This window comes from Dermacentor variabilis, chromosome 1 (genome assembly GCF_050947875.1).
Source record: "Dermacentor variabilis isolate Ectoservices chromosome 1, ASM5094787v1, whole genome shotgun sequence".
In the NCBI taxonomy this organism is placed as follows: domain Eukaryota; kingdom Metazoa; phylum Arthropoda; class Arachnida; order Ixodida; family Ixodidae; genus Dermacentor; species Dermacentor variabilis.
Window position 1 is genome coordinate 214,266,191 of NC_134568.1, and position 22,999 is coordinate 214,289,189.

At 42.8% G+C, this 22,999-nt stretch overlaps 1 protein-coding gene across 5 annotated transcripts in view; it reads left to right on the top strand.

Annotated features, from left to right (window-relative positions):
* CYLD (ubiquitin carboxyl-terminal hydrolase CYLD) overlaps positions 1–22,999 on the top strand; it is a 134,790-nt gene that overhangs the window by 107,110 nt on the left and 4,681 nt on the right. For all 5 annotated transcript variants that reach the window (XM_075704398.1, XM_075704403.1, XM_075704411.1 and 2 more), the window contains 5 exons: positions 5,016–5,079; positions 7,571–7,691; positions 12,070–12,178; positions 19,317–19,429; positions 20,918–21,131. In XM_075704398.1, the coding sequence (XP_075560513.1) occupies positions 5,016–5,079; positions 7,571–7,691; positions 12,070–12,178; positions 19,317–19,429; positions 20,918–21,131 (621 nt within the window). The remainder of the gene's footprint in view (positions 1–5,015; positions 5,080–7,570; positions 7,692–12,069; positions 12,179–19,316; positions 19,430–20,917; positions 21,132–22,999) is intronic.

The following is a 22,999-nucleotide window of genomic DNA, read 5'->3' on the forward strand; positions in this document are numbered from 1 at the left end:
AACTTAAAAGGCATTGGTAGATCCAAAAGGACCCGCCGTGGTTGCTCAGTGGCTATGGTGTTAGGCTGCTGAGCACGAGGTCGCGGGATCGAATCCCGGCCACGGCTGGAAATTTTGACCACCTGGGGTTCATTAACGTGCACCTAAATCTAAGTACACGGGTGCTTTTGCATTTCGCCCCCATCGAAATGTGGCCACGGCGGCCGCATTTCGATAGGGCCGCCATGGGACTATATCAGTTGTATATAAGCGATTGCCATCAGAATAAAGTTCAGTTCCGTGGTTCCCCGTCAATGTATAGTCTTGTCTTATCATACGGCGCTTCGCGTCACTACAACCTGGTGCAGTCAGCGAAGCTAGCGACAAACTGCTTTTCCTTACCTGGCTTCCTGCTGTTCCAAGGGGCGTCACCTATGAGATGGCAGCGTGCGGACTATCACCATTACCGTCTTGCCTGGAGACTCCCGGAGATGCGACAATTCCATGGGAGCAGTGGTGCGAAGATTTCACATATTTCCTTGAAGTGACGGGGATGGATGCACAACCACCACTACGGAAAAAGGCCATTCTGCTGCAATGTCTTGGGGTCGAGGGACCCCGTCTTTTTCGCACATTGGGCCCAGAGCCAGCACGAACATCAGACACGACAAAAGCCGGGCCGGAGGCAAGCAAACCAGCAGGAAAAGACAAGACGGAGGCAAGTGAAGGGGATAGTTACACGGAGGCGTTGGGCCTATTGGAGCAGCAGTTCTCAAGCACCGTCAACGTACTGGTTGAGCGACGTCGATAAACGTTACGTCAGCAACTGCCGAATGAGCCGATACGAGAGTACGTCAGTGCCCTCCGACAGTTAGCAAAGACGTGCGACTTTGGGCATTTCTTGGAAGCAGCTCTATGGAACAGGGTTGTTGACGGAGTACGGAGCACTGAGTTGCGACAGAAATTGCTCGTGAAGGGGTCACAACTTATGCTAGCAGAGTCAGTAGAAATGCTGCAGACATACGAGCAGGCAGCGGAGAGTGCTGTGGTCTATGACCAGGGGTCGCCCCAAACTGACATAGTGCAGCATATATCTCAAGGCAGAGGCCCAGACAGCGACTCTGCAAATACGCCGGTGCGCAGGTGTTACCGGTGTGGCTCTACAAGGCACCTAGCTAATTCACAGGAATGCAAAGCAAAGGGGAAACGGTCCCAGTGCCACAGGATGGGACATTTTCAAGCGGTCTGTGGCAGGTTGGCAGAGCGGGACGTGCGGACAGTCCAAAATGACGGCGCTAGCGAGGAGGATGTGCTCACTGTGCTGGTGGTCAGAGAAGTGGAATGAAGCACTTTGGTCGTTGACGTTGTTATTGAGAACAAGCCACTTCAGTTGCTGGTGGATGCTGGGTCGTCGGTGTCTATTTTGCCAGACCACGTTTATCGAGCCAAGTTTGCGAACAGGTTCCCTTTGGCTGCGGCTACAGCGACGCTGCGGGATTTTTCACAGAAGAAAATTCCAGTCTTGGGATGGTTCACAGCCAGAGTTATACGCGGGAACAACTCGACTTGCCTTCGCTTTTACGTTGTTCCCCAAGGCATGGCATTACTAGGACTGGATGGGGTGCACCAGCTACAGTTGCACATCATCGGTTCTACCCTGGAGTGTCTACAAGTCACGGTCAGCCCCCAGTCGCTTCCGCCTAAATTATGTTAGTTTTCCTTTCTTTTCGCTGATAAGTTGGGACTGATTAGCGAAAAACTTTGTACATTCTGTGAAGTGGCGTGCAGATGTAAAACCAGTAGCAGCGAAGGTTCGACGTTTGCCCCTGACGCTGCGAGAAAAAGTAGCGGCTGAACTGGCAAGATTATTGGATGCAGGCATTATAGAAAAGGTCAGTGCTGCGGAATGGGTGTCTCCTATAGTGGTTGTGGCAGAAGAAGGATGGAATTATTTGTCTATGCGTTGATTTGCGCGAGCCGAACAAAGCAGTAGTCATTGATGGATTTCCTTTGCAGCACACGGAGGAACTGTTGCGTGTGCTGAGCGGAGCAGCATGGTTCTCGAAACTGGATCTTGCTGCAGCCTACCATCAAGTGGAATTAGCCGAAGAGAGTTGCGAAATAATGGCGTTTATTACGTACGAAGGCTTATTTAGGTTCCGCAGTGTGTGTTTTGGCCTCGCATCGGCACCAGCCGCGTTTCAGTGAATTATGCAAGAAATATCTAAAGGCTGCAAGGGCGTGTTGTTTTATATAGACAACACCATAATCTTTGGAAAGACTAAGAACAAGCACAACCATAACCTTCGCGAGGTATTGCATCGGATCGCTGAGGCGGGGCTGCAGCTAAATCAGAAATGCTTGTTTGCTTTCAAGGAACTCTCCTTTTTGGGTCATCATGTGAGTCATGTGAGTGCAAGTGGTCTTGCCCCACTCAAGTCAAAGGTGGATGCTGTGATTAAAACACAAATGCCTGCCGATGTAGTCTCGCTGCAGTCTTTCCTTTGGCTTGTAGGCTATTACTCCCATTTTTTTCCCAATTATGAAGAGGTGGTGGAGCCGCTGTGATGGCTTCTTCGTAAAGGGCAGAAGTTCGTGTAGGACCAGAGGACCGAGGAGAGTTTTTGCAGGATCAAGGAGATGCTGTCGTCATGCGGGGTGGTGGCTATGTTCAACGAGTCTTTGCCTGTACAAGTGACCACTGACGCCTCTGCATATGGACTCGGAGCTGTGCTACAGCAGGTAGTCGACGGAGAAGTATGTACAGTGGCATTCGCTTCAAGGACACTTAACTCCAACAGAACACAAGTACTCTACCGGGGAACGAGAGACACTGGCATGTGTATGGGCATGCGAACATTGGCACGTTTATCTGTGGGGCCGCAAGTTTGTCGTACGAACTGATCATCAGGCTTTGGTGACACTGCTGTCCACAAATGGGGTTGAAAGACGCCCACTGCGTATTGAACACTGGGGTGCTAGACTTTTGAGATACAACTTCACTGTGCAGTACACTAAGGGGAACACCAATGTCATTGTGGATGCACTTTCTAGGTTACCTTTGACCTCTGCAGAGGACGAACCTCTGGAAGAAGTAGTTGCTGTGGTTGCCAGCATGATCACTAAGAGTGAGTTGCAAGCAGCAACAGCTGAGGATTCAGTGATAAATGAGGTAGCGCAGCATGTTATGTCCAGATGGCCGGAAAAGGGCTGCTTAGCTGGAAAACTAAGGTTGTTTTTTCCTATACAAGAAGAACTGTCAGTTATAGACAGGCTACTGTTTCGCGCTGAACGAATCGTTTCCCCAGCGACACTCACTTCCAGGCTGGTCTTGATGGCACATGAATCGCATCCAGGCATTGTAAGGACCAAACAACGGTTGAGAGAACAGTACTGGTGGCCCAGAATGGACAGTGATGTTGAGTCTCTGGTTAGGAATTGTGCCATCTGCAAAGCATCAGATAAATCTGCAAAAACCGTAATGGCCCTGTTGGAGCCAGTAAAGTGGCCCAAGAAGCTGTGGGAAAAGCTTGGAATCGACATCGTTATGCCGATGGAGTGAACCCCTCCAGAGTGCAGGTTTGCGATCACTATTATTGATTACCACAGCAAGTGGCCCGAGGTGGCATTTGTGTCCGCAATCATTGCACAGGCAGTAGTGAAAGTGCTTTTGGAACCTCTTGCGAGAGAAGGGTACTCGAAAAGCATTGTGACTGACAATGGGCGTCAGTTTATGTCGACATGTTTTGAGCAGTTTTTACGTGATCGGGGAATCCAGCACTGCGTCACAACATTGTACTACCCGCAATGCAATGGTCAGATTGAGCGGTTCAACCGCATTCTCAAGGAATATATTCAGGTTGCGGCATTGGAACGAAGACCACTGAAGGAGGCAATCTGGGACTACCTGGGTGTTTGCAGGGCCACCCCACATGCAACTACAGGAGCGTCACTGGCTTACCTATTGCATGGAAGAAGACTCAGAACAAGATTGGATGTTGTTGGCCTCCCAGAAAGGGAATTTTTTGAGGAGCTGCATGTCGCCATGGAAAAGTTGAAACAGTGTGTTAAGGAGCAGCAACAACGAACAAAAAAGTATGCCGATGAAAAACGAGGTGCCAGAGTGTCTACCATTGAGCCAGGAGATTTCGTAAAAATAAAGCAAGGCAGACCAAAGACGAAACACAAGTTCTCTTTGCCGATCCAGATGGATAGACGAGTGGGCACGAACTCGTTTTTGCTGGCAAATGGTACAAAATGGAACGCATCAAAATTAACAGTAATTGGTAAAGTAGGGACAGGACTGGCACAAGCTGACGCGGTTACAGCATGACGCAGTGCAGCCTCAGGGTTTTCCCGTGACCTGGATCTTAACATAGGGAAGATGGTAGAGCAAAATACCCCTACTACCGTCGAGAATCAATCTGAAATGGTGCCATCAGAAGACATTCAGGGAAGTGCCAACCATTGTGACAATACACAGCCCACAGTAATGGAGTCTATACTAGAGGTTCCCGATCAGCAGGACAATTCTCGGTCGCAGTTGGCCATAACCACAGCACCACCACGCACCAGGCCGGAATGAACAAGAGTGCCAGTGCGATATCAAGACTACGAGCTTACCTGACTGTAAGAATGTTGTTCGTGTCATGTGCTGTGAAGTGAGTGCGCGAAAGTGGATTGATTTTTCTTTCCTTTTTTTTATGAGGGGGGAATGTGTTGTGTATATGGGGCGCTGTCAATTATATCAGTTGTATATAAGCGATTGCCATCAGAATGAAGTTCAGTTCTGTGGCTCCCCGTCAATGTGTAGTCTTGTCTTTTCATACGGCGCTTCGCGTCACTACAGTGACATACTCTAATGATGGGGGCATGAAACCCTACTTTTTACATCAAGCACCCTGCCATTTGAATTGTAGTTGCTTATGGATGGCGCCACAAATAGCTTCCAGCCTTGTGGATCAAAAAGTGGACAATTTCTCTCTTGTTTTATTGTTGTAAAAAAAATTGTGAACATTAATTATTTTTCTTTACAGATCCTGAAGAGTTTCTAAATTCACTGTTCTATGCATTAAGGGTACAGCCATTCTTAAAACTAAGGTGAGTATGTAGATGAGCATTTCTACGCTTCATGCTGTTATTAAAATTCTTTGTATTTTGGTGGTCAAAATTATTCTGGAGTCCCTCACTATGGGTGGCCCCCATAATCATATTGTGGTTATGGCATGTAAAACCCCAGGCTTTAATTAGGTTTTGTCTGTATTTTTAGCGTGTCTTTACTTTTTCTTAACTGAAGCATTTTGAGATCTCATCTGTTACTGGAAGTTCTTATTTATGATGAACCATGACTGACTTGCCTATTAACCATCAGCAACATTAGTGATAAACGTAGAAGATAGCTGCAATTACCTTTGCTTATAAGGGAAGTGCTTAGCCCACTCCACAATGCAAATCAATATTGCACGTAAGTCTGTTAACATCTAGATATTTTTTGTGTGCAACAGGACAGTAATAAAGAAAATAATGTTCCAGTGATTTTCAGTATTGTATGTCTTAATTATTCTTGTATTTCTTTTGGACTGAAAAAAGGCAGTTGTGATACTTCTTTGTACTTCTGTAATATGTTTTCCGCATGTGTTTATACACAAACATGTTTTGGTGCTCAGAAATTGTGTGTATTTCAAGCCCTTAACTGTTTTTGAATGTTAGCTATTATTTGCACGATGTGTGGAAACAAATTATTTCTTGTTTTCTGGAGCATATGCAAGTGTGCATACTTCAAATATTGGTGAGATGAAGCTGATTGTCGGATTTGTATTTATATTTAATGAATACTTTAAGTGTGAAAGACATAATCAGACAGAGGTCTTTGGCATGAAAGTGATACTCCTGGGCTTGCATACTTTCTCCATTGAAATAGGGGAACATATTTCTATGTGCTCCTGTTTCAGATTTTTAATTTATGTCAGTAATTTGCAATACAGCTCAGCATTTTCTGATCAGAAACGGTAAGACTTGACGGTGACAGTGTTGTGTAATGCCATCATCAGGGAGACAGTAAGTGATTAACCTCATGCACATGCACTGCATATTTCTGTGCATAAGTCATGAACATATGTTCCTGTGTGCATCTGAGCACCAGCTAAACTGTGCAGTGGTCTTATTTTTGTCCATTATCCATGATACTCGAATGAGGGGAAGCTGTCCTCTGCTAAGTATGATGTCTGGGACCTGTCATGCAGAATGACTCAAATGAGTAAGGAAGCCGTGAGCTTCTATGTGTCTCTCCTTTTTCTTACCGTTGTGTTTTGCACTGTGCAACATCATGGCACCAATCAGCATTAAACCTGTATGCTGCTGAGCTTTGATGTCAACATTAGCAGAGAGGAAATAATACTGGTTTTCTTTAGCTACTGTTGCTGTATGTTATGGTAGTTGGCTTCACTGGCATGTAAATATGGCTGTTGGTTTCCATTATGTAGAACTTTATATGAGAGTTTAAGATTTATGTGGCCCAAGCTTATAAGGTGGTGGTGTGGAGGCTGTGTATTCAAAAGGCATGCTTGTGTCCACTTATGCTTCCATACATTGCCTTTATAAATTGCTTCTTTCCATTGTCGACTTGACTGTCATGACACTGTAGGCATGACATCGTATGCCTCTAGAGCACTGAAGGGTGTGAAATAGCCTTATAATCCTTTATTGTGCCACCTTTCATATAAGTAGTGAAAGTAATGAAAGTGGGCTTAAGCATATGGTGTGCCAAGCATTTTAGGTCATCATGTGTGGTAATATGCAATGGTAACAGTGTTTGGAAGTGAGGTACTATTTTAACCCGGAATCATTTCTACAGAATTTAGTACAGAAGATGTTACCATCCAAACACTGCAGTCTTGGTGTCGCAAATATTTTTTATGATTTAAGCTTTGTTCAAGAACCTTTCTTTTAACGTGAAAGCATTATAAGCCCCATTACGCAAAAATCCGTCTGCGTAGTCAATGTGACCGAAAGATGGTATCAAAAATGGCCACTGGCCCAAACAGTAAGAACATGTCACAAAATGCTTGGATTTACATCAAATTTCTCAGATATGTTCCTGTAAACAAAGTAAATCAATGGCTTTGAATAGAAATTTTGGTAAATTTCGGTCTGAATGGGAACTGAAGCCAGGCCTCCGGGGTGTGAGACGAGCACGCTTGCTCGACGCCATGGCAGCTCAACAGTTCTCGTTGACTAAAGGTGGGCCTAATGCGTGCGTCATTGCACACGTGACGGCGCAGATAAGGTATAAAATAAAAAGCGTTATTGTCCAATTGAACGGCACTGAGCGGTCCTTCGAGTTATGAACTCCTCACGGCCAAGTGAGCGCATTGAGATGCTTGGTTCGTTTTGGTTTGGCCTTACCGAGGTGCAGTTAGAATGCAGGCGAGAGCTTGCGCGGACAAGGAATGCATGGGAAAACACATTTCACCAAAGGGACTATAATGCTTTCGCATTCCCATGCCTAAGCAGTCTTAAATGTCTCTGCCGATTTTCTTTTTTTGGTACCTAGTTCTAAAAAAATACTATTTTCTTCATTTTTCTCTTTCAGCTCGCAACAGGAGACGCACCTTTATCAGCTGTTTGTTGCTAAAAATGAGCAACTGGAAATTCCTACTGTGCAGCAGCTCTTCCACCAGTCCATTCATGAATCCAAGCTAAAGCTCAAGGAGGTCAGCTCTTCTACACTTTTGCGCTATTTTTATTTATTTGCATTGTTTGCAAAGTCCTATTAGTACTTTGTCCACTGTTTGATGTAACTTTTTTTTAACAAACTGCTTTCTTTTTTGTTTTGCATGTATGTAATACTGCATACATTTTTGTATTATTATTCTCTTCCTCCAGCACTGTTGTTTTTAACTTTCTTTCTTGTCAATTTTGCTTAAATGTGTCTAGGTGACAGTAGGCAAGCTAAGCTACAGAAGCACCAATGAACGAGAAGAAGGGAAACAGAGACGCTCGATTTTCATGGTGCTTTAAAGCAAAAGTCTAGTAGAACATGATTAGATTATAGTACTGTACTGTTTTCTATGTCTTCTTTCAGGGATGTCACGCAAATTTTTATTGACTCCAAAACTACTACTGTGGTGCAGCTGTCCTATATGGGAGAGCATTTTTTGGAGGTGATTTGGTGGGAGTGATGTGATGCAAAGCATGATGACATGCTGCGTAAAGTCATGTGACTCGCTCTGCTCCTTAAGGGCCAATTCAGCTCAGCTGTATGAATGGTTTTGGTTTTAGATCCCAGCCACTGCAGCCACATTTCAATGGGGGCGAAATTCAAAAATTCTCATGTACTTGAATTTAGGTGTATGTTTAGTAGAACCCCGGGTGGTCAGAACTAATGTGGAGTAGTCCACTATGGTGTGCCTCATTATAAGATCATGATTTTGGCACATAAAACTCCAGAATTTATTTTTTGAATGTTGACCAGGCTTGTGTGCCAAAAGGGGCAATGGATGAGTTTCTGCTGGGCAGATAGCTAATTGACGGCATTTAACATCCCAAAACTGGACAGCAAGCTTTAAGAGACACTGTAGTGGAGCAGTCGAGGTTAATTTAAACCGCCTAGGATTTTTAAATGCGTAGCTAAATTTAACTACTAAGTACTGCATAGGATAGTGTCCAGGATGGAGTCACATCTGGAATGAAAGCCATAACCTCTTTTTTGCTTGCACAATTCCATAACCACTGTGCTGCCACAAAGGTTCACTGCAGTGCAGCTTGTGGACCACTGACGAGAGGTTTGAGCACAAACCTCATAACCTCATAAAGGACGTGAAGCTCTTGATTGGCTAGAATCATTAAAAAAGGCCTACTAGATCATCTGTTAATCATTATTTGTATAAATAATTTAATAGAAATAGATACTAAGGTTGAATGCATGGTGTATGCAGATGTACACTCTTTATCGGGTACTAATGATGATTTAAAGGAAATAGCAGGTTGGATAATTTGCAATGATGGTCTGTTAAAGATTCTCTCCTATATAGACTCCAGCAAGACTATAACCACATATATTAGAACTAAATATTAAGATTAGTCTCTCAGCATTTATCTTGCCTTTGGAGGAAATACAATAGAGATTACACACACATTTAAATACACCAGGGTTATACAGGGTGTCCCAGCTAACTTTAGCCAGAGTTTAAAATATGCCAATGCACTCTAAGACGATGCGACCAAATGCATGTTGCTGACTATTGTATGTAGCAAGTCACAATATTTTTTGTGTTCTGCTTAATTGCATAATTAGTCAAGATGATTTAACCAACTTCTGAAGCAAAGAAGTTGGCAAACAATTCCAATGATAAAGTTGTGTAGCGCTTTATAAAACGTCCGATTGAACAGTTTCTAACTTTCTATTATTAGTGTTTCTAACTTTCTAGGTATTAGTGTTTTTCCGCTTATTGGACATCGTGACAACACCCCATAACTAATGCTGGACAGCTGACGTATGGTCACATGACGGTTTGTCGAAGCCGTCGAAGCGATGCAAAGGATCCATTCGAAACGGGGAGCACTCTCGTCATCTGGTCGCGCGTGGCTGCTTGATGCCAGTGCGCCGCCCTTGCATTAGATTCACGATGTGTGTATCTCTTAGGTAGCTATAGCTCAAGTACACTACCGAACACGATTCTTTTCACTAAACAAGACAGGAGCTATTAGGTGCTCTTGCTAAGCTGGCCAGTGCACCTTGAGACAGGGAATGACCAGTACTGCCCCAAGCAGCAACAGTGACTTTTTCGGCTGGCCAAGGATGACTGCAGCTCGAAGGTCAGCGCAGTATTTACGCCTGCTAACCATTCCGCCGGGTAAATGCTTTTAGACGTAGTCGCTTGTTGTCAGTTCTTGATCCTCACTTTCTATAGCTCTCGGCCGTTCTTGCAGGTGTTCAAGGTCATTTAGAGCTTCGAAAGTTCAAGTATTTTTTGTGCAGGATTTATATTAGCTGTTACAGTTTGGGACAAAGCATTGGTGCCCCATTTTCAATAATCAGTGAATGCATGCACAGTGAACGCTTACATCGTAGAGGAGCAGTGAAGGAACTGCAGAAATTATGAAGGGATGATTCTGACTGCTCGAAGTGAGCAGCAGACTCTGCTCTATTCTGCTGTTCCGTCTGTACACGTCTGCCCAAATGTGGTGCAGAAATAGAATGAAATTTTGTTTCGCCGCATAATAGTTATGTCTCGCATACTCCGATTCGCACTTTTTATGGGCATGGTAATAAAGTAGAACAAATTCTCATTTTTTATTACATTATAGTGGACAGTTCTGTTCCTGTTCTATTCCTGTTCCTTCTGTTCCTACAACGTCAAAAAATTTGAAAAGCACCAAGCGCAGTTTTCTGTATGCGCAAGGTTATGGTTGCCGATTGTCCGTTTTTTCTATATACGCCTGGCTGCGATTGCAGATCATTTGATCTCTCAAGTGCACTAGTTTTTTGCTGTTATTACCGTATAAAAAACATGTGATCATAAATATAAATCTTGAATAAAATATTTGCACTAAAATGGTCTACAGGTCTTTTATTCCTTGAGTGCAAACTGCACTGGCGCAAAACTTTTATGGCATCATCCGACAACCCAGTGCAAGTGGCCAGAAGCAGATGCTGCCGGGCACCGTCGGAGAAAGCGGCCATGTGTGCTCTGCTCCGACCGCGAGGGACAACAAAAGTAGTTCCTTGCAGCGTCGTAAGGGGCGCTGCGCCAATGTTTGCCAACTCGCAATAGCACGTCTGTAGCTGCACGTCTACTCCTCACCCAGCGTGACATTATCATGACTCGCGCTCACACTGGCGCAGGCCTATAGTTTTTCCTCATGTTATCCTTGCTCAGTAGCCCATAGTAAACTTCACAGATGAAAGCAGCGACTGCTTTATACTCTGCAGAAGGACTTGTCGTGCTAGTTGATGTTTGTGTAACGACATATAGTGCAAAGGCACAATCACGTCACATGCACACACAGGTCGCAGGTCCCCCCCCCCCCTCTTTTTTTTCTGCCTGTCGTGTTCTCCGCTTCCAACAGGCTAGCCTAGCTGTGTCCCCCACATAGTCTGCAGCTCTAAGGCTGCCGAATAAAACACGTCAAGCCTTACATGCAGTGCACCACCAGGGTGGTTTATGAAATTTTCCTGTCTTGTGCAAAGTCCTATGTAGGACAAATTGGCTGCTGTGGCAGTGACTGAACGAGGGAGCATGCTAATAACTTGAAGAAGGACTTGACTGTGCATCTTTCAGCACACTGTAAAACCTGCTCTTGTCATCCGTGATTTCATGACGTGAAGTTCCTGGGCAGAAGCAAAGACAAAACTGCATGTGAGCTATGGGAGGCATTTTACATAAAAGAAAAAAGTAGTACTTGTGTAAGTCAGACTTCTGTTGTTTTGTTCAATGCAAAGCATACTTTCTTTTAATCTTTCAAATAATCTTGCTAGTCCTGATAATTGCCCTTTGTAGTCTACCCGAGGTGGCTGGTGTGCTTGACCATATGGCACAATATATATATATATATATATATATATATATATATATATATATATATATATATATATATATACTGTATCTTGCTGTCTTTCAAATAATGTTGTTAGTAGTGCCCCCCTCCCCCCCAAAAAAGCACCTGTGATGTGTATCTCTGCATCTTCTTTGTGATTGTGGTTTTGCACTACAATATGTTGTTAAGCTTCATACTCATTTTATCCTTTATCCTCAGCCACTGCTTTATCCAGGCAAATAGGTTTTGTCACATTTTAGACTTCGAGACGTGCACATGCTACCTTTATGCCTTTTCTTCCTGCTGGCCACAGCTTGCAGAGGCTTTGATAGTGTTCCTAGAGAAGGTGGTGTCAGCCCAGAATGGGTGCAATGTAACGAGGCCAGGTGAGGAGGTTGAGCGATTGCGCGGGCACAGAAAGTGTATAGCAAGCTATGTAATCACCCTCAGGTGATCTGCAAGCCTTCCTGCTAAAATACTTTAGTCTTAGTAAAGAATGATTAAGCAGTGAACACTTTTCGGGAACCAACTGTGTTTATATATTTGTTGCAGATTCCAAAAGCATTGATCATCCAGATGCCTCGTTGTGGCAAGCAGTTTAAGCTGTATGACCACATTGTACCAAGTCTGAAGTTGGACATTACAGATGCCTTGGAAAATTGTAAGTCCATAAAGAAATTGCGTGCTTTGTGCAGTGATGTTTTTTTATTTTTGGAAAAACTGAATGGGAAGTGCATTCTGAAAAATGTGCTATGTGACTTTTGAAAAGTCTTGTTTCTTAGATTAGTAGAAGGAAAGTAAAATATTTCTTAAGTGAAAGAAATTGTTTGGTCTCGAAACTCCAGAAGTGCACTACAGGGCAATAGGGTGCATACTTGTACTCTTGTTTAGCACTTCTGCTCACTTTCTTCATGCACAGTGTGGGAAACAAGTTCTTTCTGGATTATGTAATCAGTGAGTATTGTTAGAGTGAAGGGTTAAAAAAAAGAAATTGAATTCTCAATAACGAAGCATTGCTGTGAAGCATTACTTCAAATATGAGTTGTTTCATTGACACTTACAAGCTTGTTTTCATTGTGCAAGCACAAGAACTTCTATAATAACGAAACAGAAAGAAAGAGCAAGAACCCTTTGATGTGCTGAGCTAGGGTGAATTGAATTGTTTAATTGCATGAGATTCGAAGAGTGCTTTTGACATGCGAGCAGATGTTGCTTTTAGATGGTGACACGTGACTTTTAACAAGGAGCCAAAAGAAAGCTATTCAACATAAATGTTGTGAATGTTGTCATGTGATGAAAGCTTCCAGGGAGACATGCCATGAAAAACTTAGAAACAGTCTTGTTTATTGGGCAAATTAGTGTCCACACAACAAAGAAGAGACGACATCAGCCAAAGGAACAAGTATATGTGGCAGTTATCAAATTGAATGGCATTACTTAAACCTCGCATAAGTTATAGGCTCCATGGTGCACCTAATAAGGACAAAAATAAATGGAGAAAGCTGCGCTAGTGCACTTGCTACTGTGCATGCCATAGCAGAAATAAGGCAGAATAACCCAGCTCATACATGATTGTTTGAGCGATGCTGTCACATAGTTGGAGCTGGAAAGCTTTCACTTTCACTTTATTGCCTTGAAGGCCCCTTGCGGGGTATTACATAAGGGTCGGGAACTAAAAAAAAACTTTAAGACATTGGTTATAATGTTAATTACAAAATAATGTTATTTTGTCCAGGAAGGCAGATGAATTGGTGATGGTAGTGATGTGATAGGGAAGGCTGTTCAAGTTTGCTGTTGTGTGAGGAAAAATTATGACAAGAAGGCAACGGGTTGCGTACTTGAGCAAGCAACGTTTAGTAGATGGCCTGTGTGTATGAGGGTGGAAAGCTAAGGCACATGGCAAAGAGAACTGGTATATAAAACTTGTGAAATAATGACAAGCTCATGATACAGTGGAGATAGAATAGGGTGTCCAAAGCTCATTTTACTTTTAATGAGGACATGCTCATGTTATGAATATGATGAGTAAATGAACCTTATGGCACAGTTCTGCATGGATTCTAGTGCATTGATGAGGTGGGAGTTTCATATGGGCAATCCATATTTAAGTTGTGGTCTTACAGGTATTGTTTATGCTAGTAGTTTTATTTGTTAGAGGGCCCCTCACCAGGCCACACAGCAAACTTGGTTATATGCTGGAAGTTGTTACATGTCCTCTAGGGAGCGTTGTGTCGTAAAAAATTTTTCAAATCCGCTCATTAATAGCCGAGATAGAAATATTTCAGAGCTCCACTGCATAGCGAGACACCTTCTCTACTTGCCCCATCTAGCCTCTGCAAACGGAATTCCTTCCCTGCGTTCTCCCGTACCGGACCTCGAGGATTGCGTGATGCACACGTCACGAGCCCCGCCTTCATCCTTTTTTCTCCTTGCTTTTTTGCAGTGCGGCGCACTTCCACTGACGGCATTGCGCGAGCTGTTGTGATTGTCTCGTTTCGCGCAGTGCACGATTTTGCTTGCTGTGCACGAGGACACCTGATTAGCGGTATAAGTCTGTGCTACACGAATACTGAGGCAGACAAAAGCGGATCACAGAGCATGATCCTGTGCTGGAACATGGTAGAAAATGGCATAGTTTCCATGTCCGCGCGACATGGGAACAAGCAGATGAAATGGAAGTACATCTCTCTTGCTGCGGTGCAAAGTAAAACAAAAACATGCAGGCATTTGGTTTGTGTGTTTTTTATTTCTCTAAGCTTTAATTTGTCTATTCTAGCAACATATTACACAAATAACAGATGTTGCTTTGAATAATTCCCGAAGTTGCATGTCACCACGAGACTTCACAGAGTGAACACTTCTACGTAGGCGCACTAGCACGTGTACGTCATCCTCCAGCTTGGAGCATGGTGGCTGCGAGGAGAAGGGAAAACAGCATACGGTTTGAAATTTCAGATCTTTACGATTGTTATCACACATTGTATGCTCTGTGCTTGTCAGCTCAAAATGGCCAGACCTCGTGAGAGGCCCTTTAAGGGGCATTACGAACATTCAGTTTTAGAAATCCGTGGTTTTATTTGCATGTGATGTGACAGGGGGGCCACATGCAAGCACCAGTTTCAGTCTGCATGACAGCAATGCCTAGATACTTGAACATATCCACAGTGTCAGTGGGGATATTAGTAATTGTGTAAGGGAAGTTGAAAGGATTGTGACTGCGGTAAATTGACGTTTAGTAGGGTTTAGGACGATTAGCCAGTGAGTGTTGAAATTGGATGAAAAGACATTATTGAACATATTGACACATTCAAGCTCAGATGGAGTTGCACCATCGTTTGAAATTCTAATAGCATGAATTGATTTGGAGTTGATTACCTACTTGCCAGAGTTTTTTTGTTCTTATTGTTATTGGTTAACATGCGAGGTAAATCTAAGTGGAAAAATGGATGCTTCTGTTGGCAGATAGCTGCCAAGTAGGCGTTTTCTGCTTCATAATATTGTTAGCAAGAGCTAATCATGGCCTTAGTTTAGTGAAGCGTAAAAGATGATTTTTTTTATTAAATTCTTTACGTGTGTTCGTGAACCATGACCAATTGCAATTAGTACGAATTGAGATTGTCAGAATGCGCTATGCTAGGGTCCATTTGTCTTATTTTGGAAAAGCAATCAGTTTTATTGTACAGGGCAATACAATAGTTAAAGCCTGATTCAAATGTGTGTTAGAATGCATCTAATTAATTGTTGATTGTGGCTTAATTTACTTCATCATACAGGCAGACGATTTTCTGATCTGAGTGATGTACAGCAGTGGAGAAAGAGAAAACAGCATGAATTTGTTTATGATCACTTATTTTGCGCAGGTAGAATGGGAGACATGCTTTCGGGATGGCTGGTTAGTATGAGGTCTAGGGCGCTAGCAGTGTCATGGGTTACATGTGTCTGCTGGATTACCATCCATGAAAGGTTAAAATTAAGGCAAGCATCCAAGAATTCTTTAGTTTCTGTTATGGCTGTGCAAATACTGAATACATAGTAGATTTTTAATCAAAACCAAGTGGAATATTGAATTGAATATCGAATATTCAAAAGTTTTTCACAAGTTTAATGCTTACAAATGTTGGGAAAGAAAACGTGGTGCTGCACATGCTTGGGAGCCTCCTAGCATTGCATAACAAAAATGTAGCAAGCTATCAGTAGCTTAGGTACATAGAAAGCACTGATTACAGCTCGCTTCTTGTGTATGAAGGTCTGGAAAATATTTTTTTTTATCAATAGAATTTCTATTGAAAACTATTGAATCAGTGATGTTCTGTTGTACTGAATACCAATGAGGTTCTCAGTTTAATAATGGACTGGTGTTTTGTGGCAATCATTTATTTATTGCATAGAAAGGTTTGCATTCCCAGTTTTTCTCCAAAGTACAGAAGGGCAACCCCAATGTTACGACAGGTAGGTTATTGTAAAGCCAATCTGTGCACCAGAGGAAATGACCGTGCATCACGTGACATAATCACCACTCCGCGCATAGCTGGCGCAAAAGATAAAGACCAGGTGCCGTCTGTGCAGTTTCATTGTAAGGTTTGATGTGCATTTTGTCATCTGCCAAATAGTCTGAAATCTGGAGGGTACCGGCAAGTTCGTGCGACCCCCCTTCCCCGCCTACCCTTCCAGAGAGCACAGCTCTCAGGCGGCCGTTCCTGCAGTGAACGTCGGTGTCCTCATTGTAACCGAGTGAACGAGCATAGCGAAGTATGAAGGAGCGAATGCTGAGTGCAGCGGGTGATGAAAGACGGTGATTGCGAAAAGAGCGCGAGGAGGAAAGTGGAGGAGGATGGTATGGTGAAAGCATGGGAAGAAAAGCATAGCGCCGCGTAAGATGGGCTCTGCGGCGACGATGCCTATGAGATGGCGCCAGAGTAGCGTGCGTCTTCCGTTTACTGCAGACGCCAGCGGCGCCACTGATACCATATATGGAAACAAAGCACTGCATGAGTGGATGTCTGTTTGCAGTGGCTGCTGTGAATCGCACCCATGCTTTATCCACGCGCTGCCTCTCGCAATCTTCCGATTAGCTAGGCAGTCGCGCCACACTTTGCTCCGTTTGCAACGTGCCGCGCAAGGAAGATTGCCCACACTAGCCAATATATCGCGAAATGAGAACACATATAGAGCTGTGCTCAAATTTCGCATTAGGGAGTATCGTAATATCAGTGAATTTTTTTCCTCCTCCCCTTTCATTCATTTGCGTCCGTGCAAATGCATGCAGTCGGGTCATGACACTTTCGCACCTGCCTTGTAAATTCAAAGCTAATATTCCGACGGGTTGCTTGAAACGTGACCTGTGGCACTGCGCCGATCTTCATATCGAATACTTGCAAAATTGAATAGAAGATATTTGATTCATGAATTGAATTTTCGAACATTCACTATTTGATTTGGCGATATTCGAGTATTTGTGCACCCCTAGTTTCTGTATGACTTGTACCCACGTAAGGGTAATTTTACCAATTAATGTAGGTAATTGAAGTCCCCTGTGAGCAAAATGCATGCATTCAGGAACTTTTTTTTTTATTTGTTGAAGGTATTGTTAAGATCCCGAGGAAAATCAGAATTACTGTTGAAAGGAAGATGACAGACATTGATTGACCAGGACCAGTAGCAGCTGCAGTTTTAGCATGACACACAAGCTATCAAATTTCGAGAATAGTAGCCGCATAAATTGAGGAGCACATCAGCTGTTTTTTCACTGCAATATGAACAGCACCACCCCTATTTCCATTTCATTTATTATGTGCAATGCTGAGGAGACTAGAGATACTCTTTGCAGTGGCAGCGTTTGCACTTAGAAATAGTTCGGTGTTTTGTGATCAAGTCTTGGGAAAATGTTCTTCATATAAGCTCAGTTCTAAATGAAAAAAGGAATTTACCCTTAGAAACAAAGAAACCATGTACCAGTATGACTGCTAGCACATTGTTTTAGATCAATTTGCTTTTTGTCGTTTTTTTATTTGCCGCCCATCGCGGCAGCCTCACGTGCATGCTCGCGTGCCAGCCTCGCGTGCACACTGCTGGCATGCAGCAAGGCATAGATGCAACGTGCGGAGTGAAAAATTTTGGTGATCGTACTTACATAGCTTCCACAGTGTTGCACCTGATGTATGAAACAGAGTATAGTATCCTGCCTATGTTTGTGAAGAAGATCAAAATTCACTAGATTACTCAGAACTTCACTTTCACAGATATCTGTGGTAAGCCACATTTTGGTTAGTACAAGTAAGTCATTCCAGCGCCAGCGCTTGCCATTAAAACTTTTTTCAGAGGGTGCAGTTTTACTTTGCAGTTGTCATGATAGTTAAGAAGAATGCTACAAACATCCAAGTGAACGTAGCATCAATACCACATGTACACGTTGCATTAAAATAAAGTATTGTATGCATATATAGCAAAAAAAAAAAAAAAAATGGGTATAAAATATGTAGGTGACATTTGTTTAGAGTGGAAACCATGTCAGCTTTGTACACTCATTAATAGGCTGAGCAATGCTGCCTGTGTGTTGCTTTTATTGTTTTTTTTTCTCTTCTCTCTCTCTTTTTTTTTTGTTTGAGATATTGTAATTTTCCACTGAGCTGTACCTTCTGTAAGGATCATTTCACAGCTTGTTGCCTGAGACGACTAGTCTATCACTGTCTGTGTTGCTATTTTTATTATTATAGACTTTAATTGTGTAAATCATGTCATTTAAGTAGGATGGAGCTGAAAACTGATGCCCTTCTATTCAGTGTTTGGTAATTCGTTTGGTAATTTTTACAGCAAAGCTCTTTATGGCTAGGCTTCCATGAATTCTTGTTCTGCGTCTACAAAAACTATCATCAGCAATGGCTCATACCCCCCTAAGCAATCAAAAACTGCAATGGCTCATCCCTCTTGTAGTGCAGAGTCATATATATATATATATATATATATATATATATATATATATATATATATATATATATATATATTCCACGCAAATATATATAAATAAATGTGCTCGTACCTTTGTTCAAAATTCTGTGTCACCTCTGTGCCATGTGCTAAACACCTTTGCTGGTCATCCACCTTCACGCAGTGGAATGGCTCATGATTTTTATTTTTATTAACACAGGGGTCTTAATTAAAATCACCGCCCAAGCACTCGATACAGATGGTTAACCAGCAAAGCTGAAACGTGCAGCCCTGGTGTTTGTCACTGGGTTAATCCTGAGGGTTCATTGAAGTCGTTCTCAATTAACGGTCATGTCTTCGTGTTTCTTATTGAGGTTACACACATGTTCGGCTGCGACGGAGAGAAAAACGTCAGTGACGGTATGCCCGCAATCCGCCGTTGTCGCTTGCATTCTATGTCTCGAGCTTTTCGGCGGCCTGGTTAGCAGCATCCACCTGCCGTTGTCGCTTACGATTCTTCGTAATTAAATTGCTTCAAAATTAAATCTGGCCGTTACGTAAGACAATCAATGGCTCAAACCACCATAATCACAGCCTCCCCATTACAATGACAGAAGAGAAGTGAAGTGAAATTCTATGCTGGAATGATGAGCGGCAACGGAGCTAGCTGTGGAAGAAGGCAACAAATGCAGGAGCAGTGGCACTAGTGTATTTGCACGGTTGCGCTGAGGGGCGCCAATGAGCTGGCTGTGGAAGACGACGATGCTCGAGCCATTGCTGATGATAGTTTTCTGTGCACAGGCACAGTCAGATACAGTGTTGTTTCGCCTAGCCATAAAAATCTTTGCTTTAATATGATTTCGCTTCTTGTGCAGCACCCAGGTTTTGCTATGTCTGTGGCAGACAGGCTACACAGGAGTGTTGGAATTGCTTTCGACCAGATGTGGGCCTTGAATGCACCAGTTACTGTGATAGCTGCAACAAAACGGTAAGCACTCTCACATTAGATACTTTAAAGGGACACAAGAAAATTTTATACTTCATTTCATTGATCCATCATTATACTTTAACCAATTGATCTGAAATTTTGAATCTATTAGCAACAAACATGATGTATTCCAGTTTCTGTTTAAATGCATTTCTTTAAAAATATGTGTTGAAAAAAACCAATTTGTGCTTGCTGCACTCTCAATGATATAAGGATAAAAGCGAGTCGTGAACAAAGTGCTGGTGATATTTATATCGGTAGGTGCTACCAGAGCAACAGGTGCCTTGGCTTGGCTCGACTATAACATCGGGTTATCCAGCCTCACCAAAAATGCAGGTGGACAAGAAACACCTACACACTGAGCACTTGGCAAAGGAAATCTCCTGAGTGAACACTGAAGGCTAGTGCCAGAAATGGAGTGTTATTTATGCAAGCTAAGAGAGAACTCTGGCTCATAAACTATTTCATTCTAGTAGTGCGTGCACATCTGGGTTCGTGTGCACATACCTTTTGAGCCAGAGCTGATGCATGGTTCCTATGTCACTGCACAGATTCTGGTACTGTGCACCATGAGAGACTGTTCCTATAGGAGCCAGAGCCAAGTTTTACTTAAAGCTGTTGATCAGTGTTCTAACTAGCTTATTCTTGCACTTAAAGTCTCTCAAATAATACGAGTATGCTATACGAAACATTATTGCATGGTCAACAAAATGTGACCATATCAATCAATCGTGCATGTTATTGACTGTTGCCTTGTAGTTCATGCCAGCACTAATGGCCATTTTCTCTTCTTCTGCTAGCCATTTTCTCTTCTTCTACATTCTATAAATAAAGCTATAGACTCTGGCACAATTGTGCATTAGCAGTCTATATGACAAAGTCTACAACATACATGCACAATTTCAATTTGATTTAATGTTCTTTTAATGGTTGCTGCACCTTAGCTATATATGTCGACTAATGTTGGCCAAGGAAGTGTGGATGTCTACTGAAGTTGCGTGAATGAATGACTGGTCAACCAAACAACTAAATGAATGCAGACCAGTGAGGACAGTGTATTAAAAGTGTGTGACAAAAACTGTCTGTAGCTGGCTTTGGGTATGCAAGGAAAAGAAAGAGAAAGGGAAGCAGTCTGTAATGACTTATTGTGCTGAGCACTGCTCTCGCTTAAGGAGAGGTGCAACTTTCAGCACACTAAGAATGATGAAACGAGAGTGAAGCCCTAAAGGATGAAGTCTGGCTTTTGGCTCTTTGTAACTTTAATAATAAAAAAAAAAGAAAAAGACACCCTGGAGAAATTCTTTTGGGAGAAGGTTTATGTAATAGTGTCCTTTCATACCAAAGACATTGTAAAATTAAGTAAAAGTGATGATGTGCTTTAAAGTGACAGTGCTATAGCGAAGCTGCTGTAAAAAATTGAGGAACATGTTTATTAATTCCTGTTTCTAGGAAGTGCACCCATTTACATAATTTCTTGCATGTTTACAGGTTCATCAACACCAAGACCGAGAAGGCCATAAGCAGACTGCTTTGAGTAATGACCGTTTTGGGGAGGACGCTCAGCCTCGCAGACAGGTTATGACCCTGTTTGCAGTTGTCTGCATTGAAACAAGCCACTATGTCTGCTTTGTCAAATGTCCTGTAGAGGATGGCAAGCACACGCACACCTGGTGCTTTTTTGACAGTATGGCTGACCGTGAGGGTTAGTGTGTTTACAGTTTATCTAATTCTATTTGCAAGTTTTATGACCCATGTGGAGCATCCCAGATTAACAAAGATACATTATGCCCATATCACGGATTCGAGTTTTTGATCAGCATACGGGACACTTTTGAATTGTGTTTCTTTGTCGAAACTGAATACCTGATGCTTGCAAAGCATGTGCAGTGAAATCCCAATAAATCAAAATCTCTTAATTCAAATTTAAGGATAATTCTAACTGCTCTTTTGGTCCTGGCAAAGTGCTATGTATTTGAATCGAGAAAAACTCCTGCGAATTCCAACTTCAAAAACCACACAACAGTTATTTTGAACAAAATCTCTCACTCCCATGCGCAACGTTTTGGGAGAAACCCAAGCCAAACGTGAAGGTTCTATGTTTCTCTAGGTACCGTAATGTTGGCGTAAAAATGGCCAGGCAAAACATGCGAAAAGCCGGTTCCCTGAACCGAGACAAGCAGAGCGGTGCATGCTCTTCTTTCCCATCCGGCTTAAAATGAGCAGGAAGCGCACACTGGGTCATGTTATCATGCCGTGCTGCCTGCCCCCCTCCCTCTCTTCCTTTCTCCAGCCTGTGCTTGATCACATTAGGGTGCCTCAATACCATGCTTCTCTGTACAGGGTGATAACATTTTCGGTTGCGCCCCTATATTGTGTTGGAACATCTAAAAGTGCACTATGACGAACAGTGGGAATTTAGGTTCTGCATTCACTGACAGTGTAAAAATTCTTAATTTTCTCAATTTATATACCTATGTGCACTGCAATATTTACATTTCACCTTAAAAACGGAGGTGGAACTAGAATAAGTTTCGAGCCCAGTAGACAACTAATCGTTCTTGACACGCTTTTGCTTACACTCATAAATTTGTTTCAAAAACAGTGATGACGCATATGGTGTATACTTAAGGTTTTAGAGGTCATCCTTCAATAAGGCTGATGAAACTTCTGACTGTAAATGTATAGCTGTGTAATGCTGTGAAAAGCTATAGGACAAAATGAGATGAATAAATACTGCATTGTTACCAATGGAGGCTTGGAATGATGCCTGACACTGGCAAAAGATGCCGAGAGCGAGTGGGGCTGTACTAATCTAGGTAGAACCAAATTAGGAAGGCCCATTAAGCTTCAACAATTACACTCCTTCACCAGAATAGCAATTGGCCTCCCTGGTGCAGTATTCGGCCACCCCCTCCCTTATGATTCCTACAATTAACCCCTGGCCCTCGGTCCCCAGCAGCTGCGGAGCACCTGACCAAGGTGGCGGTCAGATCTGTAACGCAGCAGAGGGTGCCAAGAATCTCTGGACCCGGACAGGCCGCCAATGAAACTGACCCTGGCAACCTTTAACTGCTGAACTCTGTCGAGTGAGGCTAGCTTAGCAGGACTCTTTGAGGTATTATCAGATATTGTTTGGGATATCATTGGCCTTAGCGAGATCAGAAGAACTGGGGAGGCTTATACAGTGCTTACTAATAGCCATCTTCTCTGCTATAGACATCTCCCAGATAAGAAGCAATATGGGGTAGGATTCCTAATCCATAAGGACTTGGCGGGCAACATTGACGAATTCTACAGCTATAATGAGAGGGTAGCAGTAGTCGTAATCAAACTTAATAAGTATAGATTACAGGTACTACAAGCATACGCGCCAACATCCAGTCACGATAATGATAACGTAGATCAATTTTACGAAGATGTTGAACTAGCGATGAGAAAAAAGTGCAACCTCAATATACTGTAGTAATGGGCGACTTCACTGCAAAAATAGGGAAAAAGCACAGGCGGGTGAACAAGCAATTGGCAACTATGGTGTCAATTCTAGGAACGCTATAGGAGAGATGCTGGTTG